We start from the raw sequence: 25564 nt of genomic DNA on the forward strand, positions 1-25564 counted from the left end.
AAAGGCAGCTCTGATAAGTTAGCACATACATTTTGAGTTGCACTTACGCCTCTGAGGCTCGTTTTGTTTACAATTTGGTATTTAAGCTTTTCATGACAAAACAGCAATTCCCAGCAAACTTTTGATTCCTCTATTAAAACATTATAAGAATCTCCTGCGGATTAATGCGAGATCACTATTAACTAAGAGCAAATCATCAACAACCTTCTCAAACAATCACAGATGATCTGAGATTATAACTTCTCTATCCAGCAGACTATTAAATCAGTCACTTATTCAGATCTGGACACAGAGGTGGCGGCCTAGCAATTCTATACAAATTATTCTTCTACATCAACATACTAGAATCTATAAGTCTCCCTCCATTAGTACTACTTTCAGTAGAGATCAATGATAATTCCTTCAAAAGCCCTATCGGCTGTATATTATTTTACATTCCTCCTGGCCAGAAGCATAACCACACTTTTCAGACATCATAAGAATAACGGTACGTTATGATATCCCTACATCCTGGGAGACTAAACTTACACCGAGATTCAATGTTAAATTCACAGACTAAGAATTACATAACTGCTTGAGAGCTTGAGCGTATTTCACCAACCCACACACGAAAAAGGTCATCACTTAGATCTGACTGCCTCCTCCACTCCACTAAACGGCACCAGCTACCTGGAATTCAATTCTTTATCCAGGGTACCCTGGTCAGTCCACTTCCTTTTGGAATTTACCATATTCTGGAAGGAGACTCCAATAGCAAAACAGACCCCCCCCCTGGATAACCTCTAAAACTATAGAAATAAATCACTCCTGAAATATTTTGGAATGAAACTGATAGGTCATTGCTAACCTCCTCTATCCCTGACCATGAATTCTTGGAGCATCTATAATAATAAAATGGTAAGCGCGTATGCGCACTCTAAAGCTGTGTTCCCTGTTCTGTTGGGATGTGGCCACAAGAGTGCGCATGCGCGCTTACTACGTCACCAGCCACCGATCGCCTCCACAAGCCGGGACCGCAGCCAGCCGCCGATCTCCGCTCTTCCAGCGGGGAGGGGGGGGGGTGTCTCGGAGAAGAGGGATCGCGGCCGCTCAGCCCCCACCGAGGAGCCCATCAACTTTCCGCCTCAGCTCTTAAACTGACCCCGCTGCCCGGGACCCGAGTCCTTTGCCGCCCCCCCACTTCCCTTCCCGCGGGCCCGACTACAAACCTGGCGATTCCAGCAGCGTGTGCAGCAGTCATCACATGCTGCTTCGGACCCTTCTACTGCCCTGATTTGCTCTGCCGCATCTCTGATGATGTCATCATCTGCTGCACAGGGAACTGGTGTGGGGGGAGGGAAATGGAGGGAGAGGGAATGCTGCTTTGGACAGACAGAGGGAGGAAGGGAGACTAAAAGAAAAGAAGAAAGACACAGGGGCAGGGAGATACACAGAAAGACAGACAGATAAAGGGGGCCAGGGACAGAGACAGACAGAAAGAAAGACAGCGGGAGTCTCGTCTGGAGGGGTGCAGGATGCGGCAGAGGGAACTTTTCCAATGGGTGCAACTGGGCGGCTGTCGGGAACCTCTGATCAGAGGCAGAGCAAGGTAAGTGTATCAAGGGATAAGAAGGAGGAGGGGGGAGAAAAAGGAAGGGACGCCTACTGCTGGACAGGGGGAGAAGGAAAGAGGTGCTGATGGACAGTGGGGTGAAGAAAAAGGAACGGAGGCCTAATGTTGGACAGGGGGAGAAGGAAAGAGGTGCTGCTGGACAGGGGGGAGGTAAAACAAAGGGAGAAAGGCTGATGCTGCATAAGGAGAGCAGTGAAGGGGTGGTGGTGGACACAGGGGAGGTAAAAGGAAGGGAGAATGGACAGGGAGAGCAGGCAAGGGGTGGTGATGGACAGCCAAGGAAAAGAAAGACAGAAAGAAAGAAAGTGGCTAAGGAGAGAGACAGAAAGAAATAAAGACAGACACACACACATATATTCTAGCACCCGTTAATGTAATAGGCTATAAGACTAGTGTATTGAATATATTGGATGAATGACATTGGTTATATGGTTGGCCATCCACAAGACTACCCATACAATGGGACTAATTATGTCGATATTACAAAGTATCTCAGTAAACACCCTACAGCAGGGGTGCCCAACACGTCGATCGCGATCGACCGGTAGCTCAGGAAGGCAACGTGAGTCGATCGCAGAGCCCATCCCGGGCTCCGTGATAGACTTGTGTTGCCATCCCGAACTACCGGGCCTATCAGCCTTCTTCTCCCCCACATCAAAGATGCCGACGCCGGGCATTAGACTGTTTTTGTCATTTCCGGGGGGGAGGGGGGGGAGAGGGGAGCGTGGCAGTGGCAGCGGCAGCAGCAGCAGCAGCCTGAAAAAGAAATTATCCTGGCCAGGGTCGGTGTCATGCTCCGGAGCTTCTACAGCCTTCCTATCTCCCTCTCCCTTCTACCTGCTTCCGGCCACACCCCTTGCTCCGCGGCTCTCTTCGGACTCAGCAGCAGCGATCGACACAAGCTTCTGACGTCGGGGCCTACCCTCTGCCTACCCACAAAGGCAGGACTCGTAGAGGGAAGGCCTCGATGTCGGCAGCTTGTCTTGATCACCGCTGCTGACGAGTTGCTGAAGAGAGCCCGCGGAGCAGGGGGGTGTTGCCAGGTGCAGGTAGAAGGGAGAGGGCCAGATGCAGGACTCGTGGGTGAGGGAGGAGAAGAGAGAGAGAAAGAGAGAGGGGAGGGAAACAAAAGGAAATATTTCATACTGGGCTGGGCCGGAATGAAGGGAGGGTGGAAAGATTCTGGCTACAGGGTGCAGTAACAAAGGAAAAGGGGGGGGGAAAGCTGAAAATGGAGATAGTGACACAAAGAAGAGAAAGGCTAAGCAGGACCTACTGAATAAGGATAGAGATACAGAGGGGACATGAAGAGGAGGTGAAATAGAGACATAGAAGTAATGCTGAAAAAGGGGGGGGAGATAAAGACATTGAAAGGGCAAATGGTGAACATGGGGTAAAGACAAGAACAGAGACAAATGAAGATTCTGAAAAAGTGGTGACATAGGGAGGGATATAGTGAGATGGACACAAAGAAGGGTGATGCTGGAAAATAGGTGGAATGGTAATTCTAATTCTGACAGACACAGAAGGGAAATGCTGGATCAAGGAGAGATGGGGCTCAGGCTGGATGGAATGAGGAGAAATGCCTTGTTTTCCCGGAACTTCCTCTCCTACGTCAGAATTGACGTCAGGGAGCAGAATGCTGGTCAGCGCAACGCTTCTGCAGGGAAAGCTTGGGACAGCGGTGGTTTGGGGGCTGTTCCCCGATGGCAGTGGCAGCAAACCGAGTGGCTTGGGGAAGGGCACGGAGAAAGAAAGAAAGGGGGCAGACAGGGAGACAGAAAGAAGGGGGAACAGGGAGACAGAAAGAAAAGGTTGGGGGAGAGAATGAGGTCTGGAGGAGAGGAAACATACAGGAGTCTGAAAGATTGGATGCACAGTCAGAAGAAGAAAGTGCAACCAGAGACTCATGAAATCACCAAACAACAAAGGTAGGAAAAATGATTTTATTTTCAATTTAATGATCAAAATGTGTCTGTTTTGAGAATTTATATCTGCTGTCTATATTTTGCACTATGGCTCCCTTTTACTAAACCGCAATAACGTTTTTTAGCGCAGGGAGCCTATGAGCATTGAGAGCAGCACGAGGCATTCAGCATAACTCCCTGTGCTAAAACCTACTATTGTGGTTTAGTAAAAAGGGAGGGGGTGTATTTGTCTATTTTTGTATTTTGTTACTGAGGTGACATTGCATAGAGTCATCTGCCGTGACCTCTTTGAAAAAACCCGGAATATGAATAATTAACATTTTCTCTGCCTTTCGGTGTGCTTTGTGTTTTTTTTAAATTTTATTGTTGGTAGATCATTTTGACTTAGTCATTATAAAAGTAGCTCGCAAGCCCATAAAGTGTGGGCACCCCTGCCCTACAGGGATTCAAGACAAAGTTGGACAAGTTCCTGCTAAACTGGAACATACGCAGGTGAGGCTGGACTCATTTAGAGCACTGGTCTTTGACCTGGGGGCTGCCGCATGAGCGGACTGCTGGGCAGGATGGACCTCTGGTCTGACCCAGCAGCGGCAATTCTTATGTTCTTAACAACTGTATTCGATAAATATCACTGCAGCCTGTACAGCCTTAGTTTTCTGTATCTCGTTTTTGTTCAGTTATTACGTATGTTACCTTGTAACCCCATTCTGAGCTCTTTGGGGAGGATGGGGTTTAAAACGAATTAAATAAATACCAAAAAACAGACCTCCCTCACTCATACCATGGCCTCTACGGGCAGAGCACATAGACGGATGATGTATTCCACAAGCACTTCTCCTCCAGTCTGGTTCAGGTAACCGTGGTGGGCCATGGCGCTGATTACCTGCACTAATGAACGCCTCACCTGTAGGAATCAAAGCAGATCATTTACTTTTAGATTTCAGCAAAGAAGACAGTAAACTTTTATCCTGTGCAGAAGAAGAACAGAGCCATAGATAAGGATCTTGAGAACATGCGTGTGTATATACAGGAAACATATGTGAGGGGATATGAAGAAGAAATATGAATAAAAAAGTTACTGAGAATGTCAGGCTATGTGTGGAGTGCAGGGGTGTTAAAGGGCAAGCCTGAAGGATGCACCAATGAATGAGGCCAGCTTAAACATGAGGCAGACATGTGGGGCAGCTACTTCTGGAAGGGTGGGAGAGAGGCCCTACAACCAAAGCAAAACGATAAGTACCGACAGACAGACAAACTCAAAGAACCATCAACAGGGTGTACTTTTATACTTCTTTCTCTTTCAACAGAATATTTTAGGAGTAAATAGCAAAGGGTGATTATAGTTATTGAGTTTAATTATTAAAATCTCAGGGAAAGGGTCTAAAAGTTAATGGAAGGAATGCAAGGCTAAAGGTTCACCTAGGGCACCCTAGTGTACTCAAATGTAGCTCATCCACATTCATTAGAGATATCCTGAAACCCAGGTTCCTCCTCTGACTTTGCAGGTCAGTTGGATTCTCCTGGAAAAGTTAAGAGAGGCTGGTCGTGTAGTCAGGAAAGCAAAGATGCAAATGGAAGAAAAAATAGCTGACACAGTAAAACGGGGAGACAAGACTTTTTTGTTGTTGTTTAAATATATTTATTAAAGTTTTCAATAATGTGCCAGTAAACAACATTAAAACTACAAACAGAATTCTCAAAATTGTGCACAAAATATTGCTGTACCCCCACCTTCCCTCCCACCCCCCCCCCCAGTCCCACAGACCCACACATCATCTGTATGTCATGAGCAACAAAAAGAGAGAAGAGTCTACCACGGGCATGGGGAGTAAGATCCATCCAAAAATGTTCCCAAATAGAGCAAAAGCAACGACCTAAAGTAGAATCCAGGTCACCGACGTGCCTGTGCTCCAGGGAAGCATGTACAATCATCAGTGATCTCCATGGGGCAAAAGTCGGAGGTTCCACAGACAACCAGTTAGCTAAAATTGCTTTCTTACCAAGGAGCATCACCCTGGCAATAAACACTGACATTCCTTTGGGTTTCGGTGTTGTAATGATATAATGTCCAAAAAGTGCTCGCGGGGCAGGAGTCCATCACCGGCCCCACAAGGACGTAACATAGTGACCCAATCGTTGCCAAAAATGAGAAATATGCAGACAAGACCAAAACATGTGTCCAAGAGAGGCATAGGTTCCACTACATTTAGGGCAAGTATGAACTGGATTGATACCCATCCGATATGCTCGAATGGGAGACATAAGATGAACTTTAATTGAAATTCCTGATGTAGTACATTAGTAGATAGCCGTTTCATGGTTTTTAGCACTCTCATGGGAAAATTATCCCACAGCTACGTCTCCAGGGTCTGCAGGAGAGCCGGTCCCACTACCATGTCTGGTATACCCAGAAAAAGTAAATTGGACCTGCGGGACTTGTTCTTCATATCTTCCATTCTCACTGCATGTGCACGGGTCAGCTCTTGCACCTCCTTTAGTGATTGCAGCTGGGCCCCCTGATCATCCTCGATGCGGGAGACGCGGGTTTCTAATTCGGTTGTGCGGCGTGTGGTGTCCTCAATCATGGTCTCCAGCCGCTGCAGCTGTTCTGATAAGCAGTTAAGGCCCGGCTGCATCACCAGTGAGACCGCCGATGTGATGTCCCGCAGGGCTTCCGGCGAGAGTAAGCTGACCGCAGCCGCAGATCCTGGCACCATTTTGTCTGTGGAGGCTGCCGGGCGATCTCGATCTTTTTTTGTAGTTCGCGTCGTCATCGAAAGCCCCGGTGATGGATAATACTTGTCCATATACTTGAACAGTACTACGGACGAGTGTTAAGGGGATCCGCTAACTCTGCAGTGGAGGCAAAATGCAGGTTTTAAGACTCGGGGCCCGGGAGCTCAGGCAGGACGTGCCTGCCCCAGCTTACAGCATCACGTGACCCCCCAACATTTTTTTTTAATATATTAGTGATAGCAAGAAGTGCAAAAGTGGCATTGTGAGACTCAAAGATGAAGGGGAGAAATATGTAGAAGCTGATAAAGAAAAGGCTGAATTGCTTAACAAATATTTCTGTTCTGTGTTCACAGCTGAAGCGCCGGGAGCAAAACCATAGAAGACAAACATGACTAGGGATGGAGGAGTGGTAGATCCTGATCGATTTTCAGAGGGTTGGGTTCGTGAGGAGCTAGCTAAAATAAAGGTAGATAAAGTGATGGGGCTGGATGATTACATTACATTACATTAGGGATTTCTATTCCGCCATTACCTTGCGGTTCAAGGCGGATTACAAAAGGTTAATTTAAAAATACAGAGTTACAATGATTGGCTAGAGAGGTAAGTTGTAGATTTTATAAACATTAACGGGTTGTTGAGGGTGAGGTGGTTTGTAAGAGAATTAATAGTTGGTCATAGTGGAGGTTCTTTTGTTGTTGTTAGTGCAGTAATGGGTAGATCAGATGTCGGTTTTAGAGTTACTAAGAGGTCGTGATGTTATTGCTGCTTCAGGAATTTCTTGAAAAGTGTACATCCAAGGGTGCTGAAGGAACTTAGAGAAGTTCTGGTGTCTCTGCTGACTGACCTTTTCAATTAGTCTCTAGAGTCGGGAGTGGTACCGGAGGACTGGAGAAGGGCGGATGTGGTCCCTCTCCACAAAAGTGGAAATAAGGAAATAGTAGGGAATTACCAGCCAGTAAATCTTTCATTTGAAAGAAAGCTCTTTGGTTTTTGGTGGAATTCATTGTGTCATGTGTATAAAATGGAAAGAATATTAGCCATTCAGAAAGGGAATTTTAAGAAATTTCAGGAGATTTGGGAGCCATTAGCAAAATACTGTAATTCATGTTTTTCCCTATGTCATGCACATCCGTGAGGGGGGAGGATGGGGGTCTGTTAGATTAATAAATTTAGATATATTGGGGTTCATTATAGAAATTTTATGTGATTGTTCAGGAGGGAGAGGGGACTAATTCTGTAATGGATATTAATGGAATATTAAGTGTGTGTTATCGATGTATAAAATGTGGTATTTATGGTTACACTTACTGTAAGTTTTGGACAAAAAAAAAAAGAAAGAAACCTCTTGAATGAGAGGGCATAGGATGAAGTTAAGAAATGATAAGCTCAGGAGTAATCTAAGGAAATCCTTTTTTCAGAAAGGGTGGTAGGTGCGTGGAACAGTCTCCCAGAAGAGATGGTGGAGATAGAGCCTGTGCCTGCTTTCAAGAAAGCCTGGGATAGGCATGTGGGATCTCTTAGAGAGAGGAAGAGATAATGGTTACTGAGGATAGGCAGACTGGATGGGCCATTTGGCCTTTATCTGCCATCATGTTTCTATGTTTCTAAGTGAGTAACCTTGTCTGAACCAATAGATTAACTGTTGACTTATTGAAATCATGGACAAACTAATACAAAATACACTAAATAAACCTGAAGTACTGTACACATTACTTTATGAATCCCTGCTCTCTTAGTAAGTTTAAGTAACTAACAACTCACAAAAGATTAAGATGCAGAAAGCAAATCAGCAGTTGTGGGTCGCTATCTAATTTTATTTACTGAGTGCCACATCTATGATTATCTCCCAGTTGGAAAGAGGTTGTATGTGTGTGCTTGGGGTAAAGAGCTACTTGCTCTCAGAAAACAAGTGATCTCCAGATGCTAGAGCAGCAGACTTGGAGGAGCTGAAATGGACAGAAGTGAATAATCAGTACTGGAGAAAATGTGGCACGGAGAAGACTTTTATCCATAGGACTGGCCAGCTATAAGTAGGCTAAAAGCTTCTTAGACTCTTCAGATCAACAAAAACAATACGAATAGTCATACTGGATCAGATCAGTGGTCCATCCAGAAACCCAAATAGTAGCAATATTCCATGCTACTAATCCCAGGGCTTCTCCCATGCCTGTCTCAATAGCAGACTATGGATATTTTCCTCTGGGAATTTGTTCAAACCTTATTTAAACCCAGCTATGCTAACCACTGTTACAACATCATCTGGCAACAAGTTCCAGAACTTAATTATTCTTTAAGTGTAAAAATACTTATTTATTTACTAGTCTTTAAGCCCGTTACATTAATGGATGCTAGAATAGATGTGTCTGTCTTTCTTTCTGTCTCTCTCCCTCCTTGGCCGCTGTCTGTCTTTCTGTCTCCCTCTGTCGCTCTCTGTGTGTGTTTGTCTTTCTGTCTCTCTCTCTCTCTCCTTGGCCGCTGTCTGTATGCCTTTCTGTCTCTTTTTCTCTCTCTCGTTGGCCGCTGTTTGTCTGCCTTTCTGTCTCTCTCTCTCCTTGGCCGCTGTCTGTGTGTCTTTCTGTCTCTTTCTGTCTCTTTCTCTCTCTCGTTGGCCGCTATCTGTCTTTCTGTCTCTTTCTCTCCTTGGCTGCTGTCTGTGTGTCTTTCTGTCTCTTTCTCTCTCTCTTGTTGGCCGCTGTCTGTGTGTCTGTCTGTCTCTCTCTCTCGTTGGCTGCTGTCTGTCTGTCTTTCTCTCTCTCTCCTTGGCCGCTGTCTGTGTGTCTTTCCGTTTCTTTCTCTCTCTCTTGTTGGCCGCTGTCTATGTGTCTGTTTGTCTTTCTGTCTCTCTCCTTGGCCGCTGTCTGTGTGCCTTTCTGTCTCTCTCTCTCTTTCTCCTTGGCCGCTGTCTGTGTGTCTTTCTGTCTCTTTCTCTCTCTCTCGTTGGCCGCTGTCTGTGTGTCTTTCTGTCTCTCTCTCTCCTTGTCCGCTGTCTGTGTGTCTTTCTGTCTCTTTCTCTCCTTGGTCACTGTCTGTGTGTCTTTCTGTCTCTTTCTCTCTCTCTCTCGTTGGCTGCTGTCTGACTGTCTTTCTGTCTCTCTCTCTCTCCTTGGCCGCTGTCTGTGTGTCTGTCTGTTTTTCTGTCTCTTTCTCACCCTCCCGTTCCCCGCCTATCCTTCTGTGTGTGTGTTTCACTGCCACCTTTTCTGTTAGTCTGTCAATGTCCCGTCTGTTTGGCCCCCTGTCCTTCTGTGTCTGTGTGGAGATGTCAGGGGGATGTCGGGGGAGGTCCGGGATGTCGGGGGAATATTGATGATGTTAGGGGGGATGTCAATTATTGTGCCCCTTCTCCCACCTACCTTTTTTTTTTTTTTTAATCAAGCGGCAACCGGCACAGAATAACTGCTGCTGAGTAAAGTAAACCACCACTCGCAGCAAATGGAATGTACATGGCGCACGCGCGCAGAACGCATCCCACGTGCGAACGTGCGCACGTGCCGCATGCTTTACCAGCTCCTCTTACAATACAATTTTTCTGCCAGCCACGGAGCTAAGGACACACAGAGTCACCAGGTTTGAAGTGCGCATACGCGCTAAGGGAATTATTATAGCGGATTCAATTTTTTATACCATTCTCCCAGGGGAGTCAGAACGGTTTACATTAATTTATTAAGCACTTTTCCCTCTCTGTCCCAGCAGGCTGACAAGGGTCACAAGGAGCAGCATGGGTTTGGATGCTGAGGCTGTAGCTCTAACCACTGCGCCACACACTCCCTTTCCTCCTGTTTGTTTTAAAGGTATTTCCATGTAACTTCATTGAGCCTAGTCTTTGCAATTTTTGAAAGAGTAAAGAATCGATTCCGTTTTACTCAGGAGTTTGTAGACCTCAGTCTTATCTCCCCATGCCATCTCTTCTCTAAGATGACGAGCCCTAACTTCTTTAGCCTTTCTTCATACAAGAGGCATTCCATCCTCATTTTGGTTGCTCTTCTTTGAACCTTTTCTGATTCTACTAAATTTTTTTTGAGATACAGCGATCAGAATTGAACACATAATGGAGTGATACAGAGGCATTATAATATTCTCTATTTTATTTACCATCCCTTTACTAATAGCATTCTGTTTGCTTTTTTGGCTGCTGCTGCACATTGGGCAAAAGGTTTCAGCATATTGTCTACAATGACACCTAGACCTTTTAGGCAGACCCATGTATCTAGTAATTGTGATTTGTCTACATTGAATTTCATTTGCCATTTGGACGCCCAGTTTCCCAATTTCCTAAGATCTTCCTGCAATTTTTCACAGTCCACGTGTGTTTTAACAACTTTGAAGACTTTTGTGTCATCTAATCTAGTCTTCAATTTCTGGATCACTTTATGCCTAAATAGGTTCAAGGTGATTTCCAAGTAAGAAGCTCATTCTGTGAGGAGGGAAGTTACAGTACTGAAGGACAGAATATGTGGACTACAGGGATCTGCAAATTTAATCACCTCACTTGTTGTTCCAATTTTTAGTTCATTTATAAATATGCTAAATAGCACTGGCCCCAGTACAAATCCCTGCATCACTCTACTAGTCACCCTCCTCCACTGAGAAAAATGGCCATTTAACCCTACCTTCTGTTTTCTGTCCAGTAACCAGTTCCTAAACCACAACTGAACTTTGCCACCTATCCTTTGACTCCTGAAATTTCTAATGAGGAACTTTGTCAAAAGCTTTCTGAAAATCTAGATACAGTTTGTCAACTGGCTCCGTTTTATCCGTTTAGTCACACCTTCAAAGAAAAGAAGCAAATTGGTGAACCTGTGTTCTATAATTTTATTTTTTACAATAGTTTCCACTATCTTGCTCATAACTGAAATCAGGCTTACAAGTCTGTAATTTGCCAGATCACTCTTAGAACCCTTTTTAAAAATTGGTGTTACACTGGCCACCTCCAATCGTCAGGTACTATGGATGATTTTAGCAACAGGTTTGATAAGCAGTAGTAGATCACTAAAAGCACATTAGCAATTTCATCCATCCAAGGATATATATACCATCCAGTCCAGGTGATTTATCACTCTTTAATTTGTCGATTTGGATCAGAATGTCTTCCAAGTTCACTGAGATTTCTTTCAGTTCCTCCACATCATCACCTATGAAAAACATTTCTGGTTTAGGTAGATCTCATATCTTTTTCCATAAAGACCAAAGCAAAGAATTCATTCAGTCTCTCCTCTATGGCTTTTTGCTCCCTGAGTGCCCTTTTTGATTCTTGGTGATCCAAAAGTCCCATGGATACCCTCACAAGTTTTCTGCTTCTGATGTACCTGAAAAAATGATTATTATGTGTTTATGCCTCTTTGGCAAGTTTCTCTTCATATTCTTTTTTGCCTTCTTTATCAATGTTTTGTATCTAACTTGCCAGTGCTTATGTGGCTTCTTCTTTGCTTCATTTGGATCCTTTTTCCATTCTTTAAAGGATGATTTTTTTGGGCTGTAATAGCTTCTTTCACTTCACCTTTTAACCATGCTAGCTGTTGCTTGCTCTTCTTTCCACCTTTGTTAATAAATGGAGCAATACCCATGAACAAGGGTTGGGGTGAGCCCGTCAAATACACAGCCAGGTACTGTTGTAAGAATAAAGCAAAATTTTTTATTAACTCAAAACCCTGAGGCCTGTTACTTCACAGGATCAGGAACAAAATAGAGATTCTTGTAATTCAGAGGGAAGAGTCTGGAGGCAGGCCTCTAGCTACCACAACCCATACACAGTCTATAAAGTCTTTCTTTTCTTTCTCCCTTGGGTACAAGGTCTGGCCCCAGACAGACCTCAAACAGGGCTTCTAAGTGTTCAACAGGAAAAAGGTTGGCTTACCTCAGCCAAGCAGAATAACTAGATGCATGTAGTTATAGCATACTGGTGATCATTCCTTCCTTCCTGGGCCTTCTTAACCCAACTTTTTGTCATGGACCAGAAAGGGTATAATATTATCGGAGCATGTGCTGATGGCAGATGGGGGCTTAAAGCCCTAGAAATAGTTTCAATCTCAGCAATTATTGGGATGGAGGAATTATTTTGCTTATCGACAGCTCCAACATTATGTAGTTTATTTACTAGTGAAAGGATTGAAAGTTAAGTTGGGGAATAAATGATGTCAGTTTTTAAAAACATTTTTGGAGGATGCCATGTCAGTGATCTGAGCTACAACATGCAATTAGTCATCTGCCCAAGTTGAAGGATTGCACTGAGTTACAGAACTGGGGGCATTGGATTTGACGTGTCTACTCACAAGGCAGCTGGGTTAGAGGGGAAACAGGCTGAGCTGGATCCGGAGATGGAAAGAAGGTGGTGGTGTGTTTGCTTAGGAGTATGGGTTGCGCAAGAAGTGAGAAAAAAACATAAGCTCTATCTAAGAGGCACAGATTAGTTTTATAATTTTCTAATTGTAGAACTGCTTTTTACCTTATTGTTGCTGCTCTGAAGGGGAACTTTCATTGAAGCTAGAATCAGGGGCCTTTTGCTCTCCATCTGAATGGCTGAAATAGAGAACGTCAGTGCCAGATTAGTGAGCATAACAAAGGATCTCAGGAAACCTCAACACTAGGAGTTAAGGCGGTCTAAATTCTCCTGTCTCCTCCCAACATCAGTCAGTTATAACAACATTTATCTCTCAAGACTCATATAACAAATTGAAAGAGAGCTGGTACCTTATAGACAACTAAAACACAAATTGCAATGGGAACAAACCATATACCCTGCACAGCTTTAGGATTGGTTTGTTACTATCTCAGAGAGGATGTCCCAAGATTCCAATATTAAACAAGAGAAACATCAAAGGTGAGGCACTGGCTGATTGCCTACAGGACATGACTCTCGCCCTGAGGGGCAGTCGGCTGGCGCTGGCGCCTCTCCTCCTCCCCAATGCGCTGTGGTACACCTGAAATCTCAGGAGGCAAACTAGTGTGCCTCAGCACACAGTTTGTGATACACTGATTTAGATTGTAAGCTCTTTCGAGCAAGAACCGTCTTCTTTGTGACTCTGTACAGCACTGTGTATGTCTGGTAGCGCTACAGAAATAATAATTAGTAGTAGCAATAGCTCTACAAGGTGCAAATTATATTTTTCACAGCACCCTTAATGTCATAGCTTTCAACCTCCAGAGAAAAGAGACAGAGAGCAAAAACTCCTTACACAGGAGGAAAGATTTTTGTCCAAAAAATTCAAACCATCAGTCTCATGGAACATGCTCTCCTCGATTAAGTTCTTAACTGAGCATTTATATGTTCTAAGAAAAAATTCCTGTGCACAGATAATTATTTAAACCCTTCACCCCCCCCCCCCCCCATCATATCACTTCGTCTCTCCGTGTAAACCTGGAACACATCAAAACAAATGCAAGGAAGTTTTTTTTTCACCCAAAGGGTCGTGGACACCTGGAATGCGCTACCGGAGGAAGTGATCAGGCAGAGTACGGTACAAGGATTCAAACAGGGATTGGACGGATTCCTGAGGGATAAAGGGATCGTGGGATACTGAGAGAGGTGCTGGGATGTAACACAGGTATAGAAAGCTAACCAGGTAATAAGTATAGAAATCCAACAGGTCGTGCATGTGCAAGACCGGAGGGTTAGGACTACGATGGGAAGATAGGACTTCAATGAGAAACCAAGGTGGCAAGGGAGCCCCTTCTGGTGATTCAGACAGGTCGTGACCTGTTTGGGCCGCCGCGGGAGCGGACTGCTGGGCAGGATGGACCTATGGTCTGACCCGGCGGAGGCACTGCTTATGTTCTTATCTCTCCAGTTATCAATAAACAAAATGCTCAAAATTCATCCATACAGTTCCACTTGTACATAATCCAAATTCAAAATGACGTTTTCCAGTTCTTTCTTCGGAGGTCTTCACTTAAAGATGGCAAAACAAATAGGAGTATAATTTGCACCTTGTGGATCTTTGAAGTTTCAGTTATTTAATATTGGAATTTATACAACATCCTCTCTGAGATAGTAACAAAGCAATCCTAATCCTTATAGGCTGACTAGATAGAATTTGAGCCCACCAAGACAGATGGGGAAATATGATAAAGTACCTGAATGTAAACCACTTAGGATATAAGTGGTATATAAATAATAAAATTAACTATGAGTTATTGAGAACCAGTGTTCATTTCCTCAGACGTATCTGTAGGGATTTCCAAATTTGTGGAATAGTCTGCCAGAGGAACTGCAAAAGGAGATAACCCTTCCAGGCTGAGAGAGCTTGCTTCTATCTACTGGGGTCAGTGGTCTAGGTATGTTCGTGAACTTTTGAGGTTTTTATGGGTTTGGGGACGTATTTTCTGTGGCATTGATTAGATTGCCCCTTAGGAAGTTTGCAGACAAACCCAGTGATAAAAAGGAACCTGTGGGGAAAGAAATCTCTCCTTTTTCCCCTTAATGGCAACACAATTTTATCAAGACATATTTCATAAACCAGTCTATCAAACGGGGGCCTTCGTTACAATTTCTAGCAACTACTAAAGGCTTCTTTTATCATGGGACTGAATGGGCTTTGGTGCATTTGTCGCACGGCACTCGCTACCGTGGCTTGATAAAAGAGGCCCTAAGTGTGCTGCTAATGAAAGAGATTAATAATTCAGGAATATTTACCCATTCTATCTCCCTTATTTAAAAGGCTCAGCACAAAATTTTTAAGTGCATGAGCACACTTCTCCTGGTAATGATCTTGTCAGCCTAGCATTGCTAGCAATCAGCATTTTCCGTTGCCCTAACCAATGTCAGCAAAGGCCTATGGGACATTATATCAATCTGACTCTGGAATGTTGATGCAGATATACCCTAAGAGCTCTTGCACAGAATTCACATACATTAAGCATCCAGCCAGACTGGATTGTTTATCGAGAAGATAGGCTGTTTGAATGGGACAAAGAAGCCAGAGACTAATCCCATCTACCATGCCTCAAGTATGACACCTTCCTTATCTAATCCTTAACTAACCATTGTTTCAAACAGTTTACAAATTATAAACAGAAAGATACTGGGAAATACAATAGTTTCTATATTCAGAATAAGATTCCAAGCTATAAAAGCCTCCTCTCTGCAACACACCTTTCTCTCTATCTCTGGAACCTGAAGCTTGGAACATCACCCTCCACCCCTTTCTCTCTCTACCTCTCTGTCCCCACAGTACCTATTCTCTCTCATTCACAAGAGCACAGAAGCAGTCTCTGTAATTGTAAAACTTATATCTCTCATTAATTGTAATACTTATGAATATTGCTTTTCAGTAAGTCTATTTCTATAATATATTCTTTATACAATCACTTCTGATTGTGCTTGTCATTTGATTCTACTCCTGGTGAATCTTCGGTGATGGTATTGAACTCGGGACCACGGATTGTAAGGCCGCTTCAACCATAACACCTCCAACCTTATAGATCTGAAGCTGATTTTGAATGCCTCTTTAGTCATGTTAAATTTTGGAAGCCAACAAATAAAACCCCAAGATCCGCAGTGAGTGTGGTGCAACCAAAAGCAAAGAAGGAACTGTGGAAGTGATGTTGGTGATGCAAACCAGTAGAATCCACATTAACTTTGAAGGGCTATGTTTCGACTGAACCCTCTTCCTCAGGTATGAAGGTTAGTTAGAAAAGCAAATGTGGAAACAAGCAAGGTCTATAGAAGAACCTGATTCTATTAGATCATAAATCTCTGGAAAATGCTGTGCAGAGTCAAAAACACCCTGGGCAGGACTGCAAAGAGAGTGGGGAGGGAGAGAAAGAAAGAGAGGGATCCAGGGTGCATCTCTCTCACCCCCTACATAGTAACATAGTAACATAGTAGATGACGGCAGATAAAGACCCAAATGGTCCATCCAGTCTGCCCAACCTGATTCAATTTAAATTTTTTTTTTTCCTTCTTAGCTATTTCTGGGCGAGAATCCAAAGCTTTACCCTGTACTGTGCTTGGGTTCCAACTGCCGAAATCTCTGTTAAGACTTACTCCAGCCCATCTACACCCTCCCAGCCATTGAAGCCCTCCCCTGCCCATCCTCCTCCAAACGGCCATACACAGACACAGACCGTACAAGTCTGCCCAGTAACTGGCCTAGTTCAATCTTTAATATTATTTTCTGATTCTAAATCTTCTGTGTTCATCCCACGCTTCTTTGAACTCAGTCACAGTTTTACTCTCCACCACCTCTCTCGGGAGCGCATTCCAGGCATCTACCACCCTCTCCGTAAAGTAGAATTTCCTAACATTGCCCCTGAATCTACCACCCCTCAACCTCAAATTATGTCCTCTGGTTTTACCATTTTCCTTTCTCTGGAAAAGATTTTGTTCTACGTTAATACCCTTTAAGTATTTGAACGTCTGAATCATATCTCCCCTGTCTCTCCTTTCCTCTAGGGTATACATATTCAGGGCTTCCAGTCTCTCCTCATACGTCTTCTGGCGCAAGCCTCCTATCATTTTCGTCGCCCTCCTCTGGACCGCCTCAAGTCTTCTTACGTCTTTCGCCAGATACGGTCTCCAAAACTGAACACAATACTCCAAGTGGGGCCTCACCAATGACCTGTACAGGGGCATCAACACCTTCTTCCTTCTACTGACTACGCCTCTCTTTATACAGCCCAGAATCCTTCTGGCAGCAGCCACTGCCTTGTCACACTGTTTTTTCGCCTTTACTGCCACGTCCAACATTTCTTCCTCTCTCATCCCCAAGTACCAGTGCAGCATCTTTTGCCCCTGCCCACCGGCCCCATGAACAACATTTCTCCATCTATTACCCCTCTCTAGCACCATGTCATATCTTTCCCTCTAGTCCCCCACTACCATGTCCAACATTCCTACCTCTTGCATCCCTTTCCATCTGCACATCCTTCTCTCTCCACCCCAACATCCAATATTTCTCCCTCCCTCCTCTCTACCACCATGTCCAACAATTCTCCCTCTTTCCTCCTTTCCTCATGTGCACTATGGGGGTAATAATTTAAAAAAACGTCTAAAAAGTGTCCTAAGTGGCTACTTGGATCAAAAAGCCTGATCGTCCAAGTACTCATAACCAAAGCTGGTTTATAGACGTATCTAAAACCAACTTAGGCCTTTCCCCTGCCTCTATCCGCACAGAGAGAAAAGAGGCGTGTTTAGAGGAGGGGAAAGAGCGGGCGGTGGGCGAGAGGGGGCCGACCTACACCTAGGCGTACAATAGGTATAACCAAAACCTTAGGCAGGTTGCCTAGTTGGCACTCAGGAAGACTGCGACATGTAACACAGAAACATCCACCTTCACAAATATTACCTCTACAGAATTCCTTCGCTCCACTAGTGCACTGCGATACTCAAGAAAACAGAAGGGAGGTGGGACTGGAACCAATGAAGGTAACTCAAGAGAGCAAGCACACCCTAAGCACAAATAAAAAGGCCAAAAACAGAAAACTATTACTGTTGGAGGATTCCATCATCAGAGGCATTAACCTTGGAACACAAGGCGAGGAGACCAAAATAGTGAAATGTCTTCCAGGATCCTCAGCTACCAGGAGTTCCAGGCAAATACAGACTATAATTAAGGAAGAAACTAAGGATTTTAACACTGATGTTGTCATCCATCTGGGAACAAATGACCTGGCCAACAACTCCGCTTGCAGCACAGAAAGCTTTTCGGGAGCTTGGTGAGGGCGTGAAACCTTTTGTAAAGACTTTAGCTTTTTCTGAAATACTGCCTGCACATGGAAAGGGAGAACAAAGAGTGAAAAACACAGAAGACTTTAATAGATGGCTCAGAGCCTGGTGTCATCAAGAAGGCTTCAGGTACATAGGAGGATGGGGAAATACATGGAAGGACAAGAAGCTATATTGCACTGATGGGCTACATATTACTACAACAGGAAAAAGAAACCTTGCAGAGAAATTTAGACAATATTTTTCTAGGCATTTAAACTAGAAGATGGGGGTGGTGTATGTACGAAGGACAATTATAGAGACCACCCCCGGCAAAAGAAAAGATGTGATAGTAGTAAAGACTGCAACATAAGCAATATCAGCAACTCATTTCTTAGCATTGCTACGGAAAGTGAAATGAAACAAAAATCCATACGAAAAAGGAGATTATCGCTGAAAAATAGCTGGAAAGCGATGACCACAAATGTTCGCAGTCTAAGCAACAAAGTTCATGATCTGCAAGCCCTGATGTTAGAGGCAGATCTAGATATTGTCGCTATCACAGAGACATGGTTCAGTGAATCAGATGGATGGGATGCAAACATACCGGGATATAATCTTTTTAGGAAGGACAGAGATGGTCAAAAAGGTGGAAGAGTAGCTCTCTATGTAAAGATCAATATCCAAGCGACTGAAATGCAAGGGACCTGGGGAGAGGAAGAAGCGATATGGATTGCTCTGAAAAGAGAAGATGGAACTTCTATCTATGTGGGTGTAGTCTACAGACCTCCGACTCAATCGCAGCAAATTGATAAGGATCTGAATGTGGATATCCAAAAGTTTGGAAGGAAAGAGGAGGTTCTGCTGTTGGGAGATTTCAACCTGCCGGAGGCGGACTGGAATGTTCTGTCTGCAGAATCGGAAATAAGTAGGGAGATTGTGGATGCCTTTCAAGAGGCTCTGCTCAGACAAATGGTGACAGAACCCACAAGGGAAAAAGCGATATTGGATCTGGTCCTCACAAATGGAGAGAGTATCTCTAATGTTCGAGTGGGTGCTCACCTGGGAAGTAGCGATCATCAAACGGTTTGGTTTGATATAACGGCTAAAGTGGAGAGCGGCAGCATGATACTTAAAGTCCTAGATTTCAAACATACGGACTTTAATGCTATGGGAGAGTACCTGAAGAAAGAGCTATTAGGATGGGAGGACATAAGAGAAGTGGAAAGACAGTGGTCTAAGCTGAAAGGAGCGATAAAAATGGCTACGGACCTTTATGTGAAGAAAATCAATAAAAACATAGAAACATAGAAAGATGACGGCAGAAAAGGGTTACTACCCATCAAGTCTGCCCACTCTACTGACCCACCCCATTAAGTCTGAGTGCTGATGACCTAGTTCCTTAGCGCAACCCTCGTAGGGATCCCACGTGGATGTCCCATCTATTCTTAAAGTCGAGCACACTGGTGGCCTTGATCACCTGCACCGGAAGTTTGTTCCAATGATCCACCACCCTTTCTGTGAAGAAGTACTTCCTGGTGTCACCACTAAATTTCCCTCCTCTGAACTTAAGCGGGTGCCCCCCCGTGTGACCGAGGGTCCGTTGGGAACGAATATGTCGTTTTCCACCTCGACACGACCTGTGACGTATTTAAATGTCTCAATCATGTCACCCCTTTCCCTGCGCTCCTCTAGAGTATAGAGCTGCAATTTGCCCAGTCTTTCTTCGTATGAGAGACCCATGAGTCCGGAGACCATTCTAGTGGCCATCCGCTGGACCAACTCAGCTCGAAGCACATCTTTACGGTAATGTGGCCTCCAGAATTGCACACAGTATTCCAGATGAGGTCTCACCATGGTTCTGTAAAGTGGCATTATGACTTCAGGTTTGCGGCTGACGAAGCTTCTCTTGATACATCCCATCATTTGCCTTACCTTGGATGAGGCCTTCTCTACTTGTTTGGCAGCCTTCATGTCTGCACTGATGATTACTCCCAAGTCTCGTTCTTCTGAAGTCCTAGCTAGTGCTTCTCCCTTCAAGGTGTATGTTCTGCATGGATTTCTGCTGACGAGATGCATGACTTTACACTTCTTAGCATTGAAGCCCAGCTGCTATGTCGAGGACCAGTTTTCCAACGTGATCAGATCCTGCGTCATACTATCCTTGAGATTGCTTTCACTTACTGTATTACACAGTTTGGCGTCGTCGGCGAACAGTGCTACTTTACCCTGAAGCCCCTGGGTCAAGTCCCTTATGAATATGTTGAAAAGGGATGGTCCCAGGACTGATCCCTGTGGCACTCCGCTAGTCACCTCCGATGTCTCAGAGAGTGTGCCGTTGACCACCACCCTCTGAAGTCTTCCACTCAGCCAATCATTGACCCATGCAGTTAGTTTCTCACCTAACCCCATCGATTTCATCTTGTTTAATAGTCTATGGTGCGGGACACTGTCAAAAGCTTTACTGAAATCCAAGTACACTATGTCCAGAGACTCTCCTGAGTCTAGCTTTCCTGTCACCCAGTCAAAGAAGCTGATAAGATTGGATTGGCATGACCTGCCCTTAGTGAATCCATGTTGACAGGGATCCCTCAGATTTCCCTCATCCAATATCGTGTCTAATTTACCTTTAAGTAGAGTTTCCATGAGTTTCCACACTATTGAAGTGAGACTCACTAGCCTGTAATTCGCAACCCCAGCTCTGCAACCCTTTTTGTGCAGAGGAACAACGTTGGCTGTTTTCCAGTCCAGGGGGACTCTCCCCGTACTCAGGGAGAGATTGAAGAGCATTGCTAACGGTTTCGCCAGAACATCGCATAGCAATCTGAGCACTCTTGGGTGCAAATTGTCCGGTCCCATGGCTTTGTTCACCTTGAGTCTCGACAGTTCTCTGTAAACATCAGCTGGTGTGAACTCAAAATTCTGATATGGTTCTCCAACCTAGTGGCTGAGAAAATAAAGGCGAAAGAGTTGGCATTCGTGAAATGTAAAAAAAACCAAGAAGAGGAGAGCAGAAAGGACTACAGGGTGAAACTGAAAGAAGCCAAGAGAGAGATATGTCTGGCGAAAGCACAGGCAGAAGAACAAATGGCTAAAAATGTAAAAAAGGGAGACAAAAATTTTTTCAGATATATTAGTGAAAGGAGGAAGATGAAAAATGGAATTGCTAGGCTAAAAGATGCTGGGAACCAATATGTGGAAAGTGATGAGGAGAAAGCGAATGTGCTAAACAAATACTTCTGTTCTGTGTTCACAGAAGAAAATCCTGGAGAAGGACCGAGATTGTCTAGCAAAGTTACACGAGAAAATGGAGTAGATTCTGCATCGTTCACGGAGAAGGGTGTTTATGAGCAACTTGAAAAACTGAAGGTGGACAAAGCGATGGGACCAGACGGGATCCATCCCAGGATACTAAGGGAGCTCAGAGAGGTTCTGGCGAGTCCTATTAAAGACTTGTTCAACAAATCTCTGGAGACGGGAGTGATTCCTGGGGATTGGAGGAGAGCGGATGTGGTCCCTATGTCTAGCAAAGTTACACGAGAAAATGGAGTAGATTCTGCGTCGTTCACGGAGGAGGGTGTTTATGAGCAACTTGAAAAACTGAAGGAGGACAAAGCGATGGGACCAGACGGGATCCATCCCAGGATACTAAGGGAGCTCAGAGAGGTTCTGGCAAGTCCTATTAAAGACTTGTTCAACAAATCTCTGGAGACGGGAGTGATTCCTGGGGATTGGAGGAGAGCGGATGTGGTCCCTATTCATAAAAGTGGTCACAGGGATGAAGCAGGAAACTACAGGCCGGTGAGCCTCACTTCAGTTGTTGGAAAAATAATGGAAGTTTTGCTGAAAGAAAGGATAGTGTACTTCCTTGAATCTAATGGGTTACAGGATCTGAGGCAACATGGCTTTACAAAAGATAAATCGTGCCAAACGAACCTGATTGAATTTTTTGATTGGGTGACCAGAGAGCTGGATCGAGGACATATGCTAGATGTAATTTATTTGGATTTCAGCAAAGCCTTTGATACAGTTCCTTATAGGAGGCTGTTGAACAAACTTGAAGGGCTGAAGTTAGGACCCAAAGTGGTGAACTGGGTCAGAAACTGGCTGTCTGACAGATGCCAGAGGGTGGTGGTTAATGGAAGTCGCTCGAAGGAAGGAAAGGTGACTAGTGGAGTCCCTCAGGGATCAGTGCTGGGGCCAATCCTGTTCAATATGTTTGTGAGTGACATTGCTGAAGGGATAGAAGGAAAAGTGTGCCTTTTTGCAGATGATACCAAGATTTGTAACAGAGTAGACACCGAAGAGGGAGTGGAAAATATGAAAAAGGATCTGCAAAAGTTAGAGGAATGGTCTAATGCCTGACAACTAAAATTCAATGCAAAGAAATGCAGAGTAATGCATTTGGGGATTAATAATAGGAAGGAACCGTATATGCTGGGAGGAGAGAAGCCGATATGCACGGACGGGGAGAGGGACCTTGGGGTGATAGTGTCCGAAGATCTAAAGGTGAAAAAACAGTGTGACAAGGCAGTGGCTGCTGCCAGAAGGATGCTGGGCTATATAAAGAGAGGTGTAGTCAGTAGAAGGAAGAAGGTGTTGATGCCCCTGTACAAGTCATTGGTAAGGCCCCACTTGGAGTATTGTGTTCAATTTTGGAGACCGTATCTGGTGAAGGACGTAAGAAGACTTGAGGCGGTCCAGAGGAGGGCGACAAAAATGATAGGAGGCATGCGCCAGAAGACATATGAGGAGAGACTGGAAGCCCTGAATATGTATACCCTAGAGGAAAGGAGAGACAGGGGAGATATGATTCAGACGTTCAAATACTTGAAGGGTATTAACGTAGAACAAAATCTTTTCCAGAGAAAGGAAAAGGGTAAAACCAGAGGACATAATTTGAGGTTGAGGGGTGGTAGATTCAAAGGCAATGTTAGGAAATTCTACTTTACGGAGAGGGTGGTGGATGCCTGGAATGCGCTCCCGAGAGAGGTGGTGGAGAGTAAAACTGTGACTGAGTTCAAAGAAGCGTGGGATGAACACAAAGGATCTAGAATCAGAAAATAAGATTAAATATTGAACTAAGGCCAATACTGGGCAGACTTGCACGGTCTGTGTCTGTATATGGCCGTTTGGTGGAGGATGGGCTGGGGAGGGCTTCAATGGCTGGGAAGGTGTAGATGGGCTAGAGTAAGTCTTAACAGAGATTTCGGCAGTTGGAACCCAAGCACAGTACAGGGTAAAGCTTTGGATTCTTGCCCAGAAATAGCTAAGAAGAAAAAATAAAAAATTTTAATTGAATCAGGTTGGGCAGACTGGATGGACCATTCGGGTCTTTATCTGCTGTCATCTACTATGTTACTATGTTACTTATACGTTTTTGACTTAGACCAACTCAAAACGCATCTAAGTGCCGAAAATGCAACCTGCCTACCCCTCCACCGCAAGCATCGTGGCATTCTGATTGGCCCAGGTGCCTTAGGCCCCACCTTTGGGCTGTGTTTTGGGTCGGCTGGGCCAATCTGGCCCCATTCTTGAGTCGGCTACCTGCCGGATGGGCGGGTTTGGCTCCTGTCTGTCCGGCCAACTTGAAAAGGTACAGGGAAGGAGGGTGGGGGGGTCATGGGGTCGGCCAGGGGGGTCACGGGTCAGCGGGGGGGGGGCGATCGGGGTTTGTGGGGGAGCAGTCGTTGGGGGGAGGGAGGTTGCGTCGAGGGCAGGAGGGCCTGGGATCCCTCCTGCCCGTAATGTAGTGGGAGGGTGGGGGGTAGGGGGTCATCTGGGCTAGGAAGACTTGGGCTCCCTCCTGGTCCGATTGAGACGCGGGGGGGTGGTCGCTGGGGCCAGGAGGTCTTGGGCTCCCTCCTGGCCCGATGTTAATCGGCGGGGCAAGAGGGCTTGAGCTCCCTCTTGCCCCGATATCGTCCGGGAGTCGGCGGGGCAAGAGGGCTTGGGCTCCCTCTTGTCCCGATATCGTCAGGGGTGCCGCGGTTGGCTGGGGCAAGAGGGCTTGGGCTCCCTCTTGCCCCGATGTGTTGGGGGGTGTCGTGGTTCGACATGGCAGAAGGGCGCTTCCTGCCTGGATCGTTGTGTGTGTGTGGGGGGGGGTTCTGTAACCGGTGTTGTTTTTGACAGACACCAGTTACAGAATCCAGCTTTTAGGCAAAGGACTAGTTCCTCCTTCGCCTAAAAGCCCTTCTGTTGGACGTTTGGGGCTTAGGCGTTTTTTTGTTTCATTATGGCTGAAAAGTGTAGACGTCGTGTGAGTGTACTTTTAGACGTAGTGGTGATTGGGCGTTTAGGCAGAGGAAGGCCATAATCAAAACAAGGACGTTTGGTTTGGTTATGGACACTTTCCCTACTTCTGCTTTGAACGTTTAAGGACTTAGGCCAAAAGGGGAGTTAGATGCTTTTTTTGATTATGCCCCTCCACCTCTTTTTCCCCTCCTGATCCTTGCACCCATATCCAACCATTTTCCCTTTCTCTTCCCAACCCCCCCCTTAAGCCCGTGCATCACCTCTCTTTCCCTCCCTTCCCACTCTTCCAGCCTGTGCAACATCTCTCTTTCCCTCCCTTCCCATCCCCCCAGCCAGTACGGCATCTCTGTTTCCCTCACGCCCACACCCAAGCTCAAGCAGCATCTCTAGATGTTTGCCACTAACAGTGGTTCCTCTTACACGCTGCCAGCGGCTGACCCGAAAAGCTTCCTTATGTCATGTTTTGCATCAGATGGAAGCTTTTCCGGTCAGCATATAAGAAGAACTACTGCCAGCGGCCTATTGAAGTGCTGAAGAGGAGAGCTCAGGACAGGAGGACATAGGCCGGTAGGCTCCTACGGGAGCCCTGGGGGGTACTCTTTCCATTCCCGCAAGTCTGGAGGGGATCCCCATGAGTCTGAAGGGGATTCCCAACAGCTCTGGTCCCATGCAGATCTTTACAGCACAGCACGGGCTCATGGCATGCATTTGACCTCTAACTTACAGGCTGAGTTAACGACTTGTCTTAGGATGATCAGAGTCCCCATCTGAAGCTTCTCATTGTTATTCTCCAGTTTAGGAAGCAGGAAGGCGAGAATTCGATCAGGTAAGGAGCAGGCTACAACAGAAAAGAGGTGGTCACCATGTCAGAATTGTTAGCACAAGCTTTCACCCAGTCTGAAGTGCTCCTCTTGCACACAGTGTTAAAGAAGAACACTATATGTACACAAAATGCCTTTCTCCTGAAGTTTTGCTCACTTTCACCCTCAACAGGATGTCTGGCTCCATTAGCCTTAATTTACTGAGAGGTTCAGGAAATATGTCCTCTGAGACTAAACCCCACAGCACCACTGTTGAGTAATCTAAGGTCATCCTTCTCCTTACATCCAGAACTTGAAAGCAACAGCTCTGACACAACCAAGCTCTGCTAGTGATTAAAGCTGCTGCCTCAGCAACCTGAGGTTGTGGGTTCGATCCCAGTGCCACTCCTTGGGACCCAGGACAAGTCACTTAACCCTCCATTGTCCCAAGTATCATAATTAGACTGTGAGCCTGCTGGAATAGATGGGGAATATACTGTTCAATGTAAACTGCTTAGGATATAAGTGGATAAAAAATATAAATAAATAACTAGATGATTCTTTATTTGGGATTTATAAAGCAACTGTA

General features: G+C 45.2%; 1 protein-coding gene across 5 annotated transcripts in view; it reads right to left on the minus strand.

Moving 5' to 3' along the window:
• Window positions 1–25564, minus strand: part of MROH1 (maestro heat like repeat family member 1) — a 411563-nt gene that overhangs the window by 277201 nt on the left and 108798 nt on the right. For all 5 annotated transcript variants that reach the window (XM_033934479.1, XM_033934480.1, XM_033934481.1 and 2 more), the window contains 3 exons: window positions 24900–25013; window positions 12719–12792; window positions 4322–4444 (listed from right to left, as the gene is read on the minus strand). In XM_033934479.1, coding sequence (XP_033790370.1) covers window positions 4322–4444; window positions 12719–12792; window positions 24900–25013 — 311 coding nt within the window. The remainder of the gene's footprint in view (window positions 1–4321; window positions 4445–12718; window positions 12793–24899; window positions 25014–25564) is intronic.

This window comes from Geotrypetes seraphini, chromosome 2 (genome assembly GCF_902459505.1).
Source record: "Geotrypetes seraphini chromosome 2, aGeoSer1.1, whole genome shotgun sequence".
Lineage (NCBI taxonomy): Eukaryota > Metazoa > Chordata > Amphibia > Gymnophiona > Dermophiidae > Geotrypetes > Geotrypetes seraphini.